The sequence below is a fragment of the Dipodomys spectabilis genome, unplaced genomic scaffold (genome assembly GCF_019054845.1).
Source record: "Dipodomys spectabilis isolate Male_0828 unplaced genomic scaffold, ASM1905484v1 ptg000157l, whole genome shotgun sequence".
Classification (NCBI taxonomy): Eukaryota; Metazoa; Chordata; class Mammalia; order Rodentia; family Heteromyidae; genus Dipodomys; species Dipodomys spectabilis.
In genome coordinates this window covers 4,541,436-4,544,967 of record NW_024870834.1, presented here as the reverse complement: position 1 = coordinate 4,544,967, position 3,532 = coordinate 4,541,436, and the positions used below count along the sequence as shown (strand labels likewise).

At 65.0% G+C, this 3,532-nt stretch overlaps 1 protein-coding gene across 1 annotated transcript; it reads right to left on the bottom strand.

Moving 5' to 3' along the window:
- Positions 1-294: 294 nt before the first annotated feature.
- Positions 295-2,130, bottom strand: Gsc (goosecoid homeobox). The gene is made up of 3 exons (XM_042692811.1): positions 1,746-2,130; positions 1,094-1,353; positions 295-716 (listed from the first exon to the last, which is right to left on the bottom strand). Exons 1-3 carry the CDS (start codon positions 2,098-2,100, stop codon positions 561-563), a joined length of 771 nt encoding a protein of 256 aa, XP_042548745.1. The 5' UTR covers positions 2,101-2,130; the 3' UTR covers positions 295-560.
- Between the last annotated feature and the right edge of the window lie 1,402 nt (positions 2,131-3,532).

Here is a 3,532-nt window from a genome sequence, read left to right as displayed (position 1 = left end):
GGGGGTAGCCGCTCCAGGAAACTCTGGGACAGGCAGCCCAGAACCCACGCCCTGCCCTGGCACCTGCAGCGCCAACTCTGCACCCCTCGGAGACGCAACCCCTTTCCCGTGATCGATCCGTTCGGTTTTCGCTCAGACTTTCTTTACTCTCGTTATTGTTTTTCTGTGACAGACCAGAGTTGCAACTTTTTAATAATCTTCCACGCCTACAAATAAATAGAGTTGGGGGAGGGTGGGGGAGGATCTGATGTGGGGGGGGGAGGGAGAGGGGGGTACGAAGTACAGAAGGTGGCCGTCCACTTCGCCATCATTTTATTAGGGTGTCACCGTTAACTTAACTATAAATACTACGCTGGGGAGCGAGGCGTGAGCGCCCCGGACGGCGGGGCCGGGCGCCGGCGGCCAGGACGCCGACCCTCCCGGCTATGTACAGTATTTACAGCTCCTCGTTCCTTCCTCGACCCCCTCCCGCAAGGCAGCGCGTGTGCAAGAAGCATCGTCTGTCTGTGCAAGTCCGTGAGTCGGGCAAAGCAAAAGCGCCCGGGGCCGGCCCGCGGCCGTCAGCTGTCGGAGTCCAAATCGCTTTTACCTTCTTCTTCCCTCTTCTCAGGCGAGGCTTTCGATGACGCCTTGTTCCACTTCTCCGCGTTTTCCGACTCCTCGGAAGAGGATCGCTTCTGCCGTCTCCATTTGGCACGGCGGTTTTTAAACCAGACCTGGGCGCAAGAGAACACCAAGCCACGGGCGATCAGAGGGGCGGCATCGCCCCGGCTCCGCGCGGCCAGGGCTCCCCAGGGGCTCCTGGTGGCCCCCGACGTCTCCAGGACGCGGTGGGATCGTACCCGGGCATCCTGGCACGGCCAACACAAGGAGGGGGGCGCTTCCGCATTTCGCTCCACTTCCTGGGCCTAAAGCGCCCTCCGGGAGCCTCCGGGCCTCCGCGGCGAGGCCGGCGGAAGGGTCGGGAGACCCAGGGAGGCCTGGACAAGGCCGGCTGGGGGCGGCGGGTGGCCCAGCTTGCGGGGAGCACCGCTGGATGCTCCCCTCCGCCCCTCACACCCCACCTCCGCCCCGGGCCGGGCCGGGCGCCTACCTCCACCTTCTCCTCGCGTAGGTGCACCTTCCGCGCCAGCTGCTCGCGCGTGCCCACGTCCGGGTACTTGGTCTCCTGGAAGAGGCTCTCCAGCGCTTCGAGCTGCTCGTCGGTGAAGATGGTGCGGTGCCGCCGCTTCCGCCGGCAGTGCAGCTGGTTGAGCAGCTGCAGCTCCGTGCGGGACAGAGTGCCCACGTTCATGTAGGGCAGCATCTGGTGCGGCACGGGGGACACCAGCACCGACCCCGGGCCCTCGTAGCCTGCGACAGAGGCGCGCGCCGTCAGATCCCTTCCCCATTTCAAACCCGTCCGCAAAAAGGGGGACTACTGCGAGGGCGGGGGGGGGAAGATCGGGGAAGCCCGGGAATCCGGGGTGCGGGATGCGCGGGGCAGGGGGGGAGGGGAAACATCCAGTGGTACATCTTCCAAGTTTGGAAGTTCTAGAACACCTCGTGTCCCCCGGCAGCATGATCATTACAGCCCGGTGAGCACTCTCACTCCGCCGTGGGGCAAAGCGCTCGCTAACTCTCCTCGCTCGGTGTAAAGCTCTCGGCACTCCAGCGGGCCAAGTCCCTCGCCAAAACGGCCGCTGAAGCCGGCCCCACCGCCCACCCGTGCCCCGGGACCCCGCGCGGGCGCGATCGGTCGTTACCTGGGGCGGCGGGGACGCAGGAGCACTGCTGGGCGCCCAGCGGCGGCACGGCCCCGCAGCAGGCCGGGCCCACCGGCGCCGCCTGCACGTGGAGCTGCCCGTAGAAGTAGTTGTTGTAGCCCAGGCGGGAGCCGCCGACCGCAGCCGGGAGGCCCGCGCCGCCGGGGGCCACGGGACGCGGGTAGAAGGCGCCGTAGTCCGAGGAGGCACCGCCACCGGCGGCGTAGAGCGAGTCTCCGTGCAGGGCCGGGAAGACGACCGGAGCCGCCGCGCTGGGCGCCACCGGCAGCACCGAGTCCTTGCAGCGCGGCCGGGCGGCCAGGATGTTGTCGATGCTGAACATGCCGGCGGGCATCCCCGAGCGCCGCGCCGGGACCAGGGAGGGGCGGCGGCGGGGACGAGCCGAGGGGGGGAAAAAAAGCCTCCTCCGAGGGTGTGCGGCGGGGGCGGGGGCGGGGGTCCGTGCGCCCGTCCCCGGCCGCCGAGCAAAGCGAAAGAGAGCGAGGCGAGCGCGCAGCCCCGCGCCCCTCCCCGCCTGCCCGCCCGCCCCCTGCGTCCGCGCGCCCTCCTCCCGCCCGCCCGCCCCGCGCCGCGCCGCGCCGCGCCGCTCGCTCCACTCCAGCCGCGGGGTAGGACGGAGCTCCGGCCAGCTGAACCTCTTGTTGGTTTTATACCGAGTCGACGTCATCCTGGATTTAGTTCCTGGGTAATATGCAGATGACAAACAGAACCAGATTTGGTCCTTTCTTTTTCCTGGGGAGGGGGTGTAATGGGGGGGAGGGAGGGAGGCCCTCGAGGGGAAGGGGGGGGAGAGGTGCCAAAGGGGGAGAGAGGAAAAAAAAAAGGAGTGTTGCACGCGGGGGTGGGGGGGGGGGAGGTTACCAGGCCTGGAAAGAGATTGTGGATTGGGAATTAATGAAATTAACCTAATCTTTTCCATTCGGCCACCCCGCCGCGAGGCCGGCCGAGCTGGGCGGGCGGCCTAATTGCCCGGTTAATCTCGTTAATTCCTTTGTGTCGGCGCAGTTAACAACTCCTGCGCCTGACCCCCCGCTCCCCACGCCGGCCTGCTCACGTTGGGTCCCGGGATTGGGTGCGATTTCCTCCCCGGCCCCGCGGCGACCCGTTTTACTTTGGGGAGACTTTTGTTTGGTTTCTCCTTTCGGAATTGGTTTTGTTTTAGAAAATGTGGGTGGTTGCATCCTCCCCGGAGGAGACTCGAACAATTCCACCCCTCTCCCCCACCCCTGCGTTTTCACCGCCTAATTTCGCCTCTCCTTCCTCCCACCTCTCCCCCCCAAATGTTCAGTATCTCCCTAGAATGGAGCTGGTTACCCCGCCCAGCAAACTTTGCTTGTTGCAAAAAGTCCCAAGTTGCAAAGACAACACCCGACGAAAGAAGGGGTGCATCGGATTTCCCTCCCTTTCTCTCTGTCTCTCCCCACTCCAACCCAGCACTTTTAGGTCTGAAAACATCTGTGGCTGCCCCTGGGCCTTTACACCGCAGCGAAGAGCAAATTCCGCCTCTATTTAACCCCTGGCCGCGGAGCTGAGCGCACGGAAGGGCTGCGGGGCGACTGGCCGCGGGCTTGGCACTTCTTTTAAATCATTGTCTGTGCCAATGGGGTGCCATCGCCCCAACACTTTTTGTTTTTGGTATTGTTTTTGCTCCAGGTGGAGGCGGTGGGGCTCTCCTCTTAGCTCCTCCAAATGAGCTGAATTGTTCTCCTCCACCACCAGCTCGCTCCCGGACGGGCCTCAAACCCCAGGCCGCGTTTTCCCGCAGC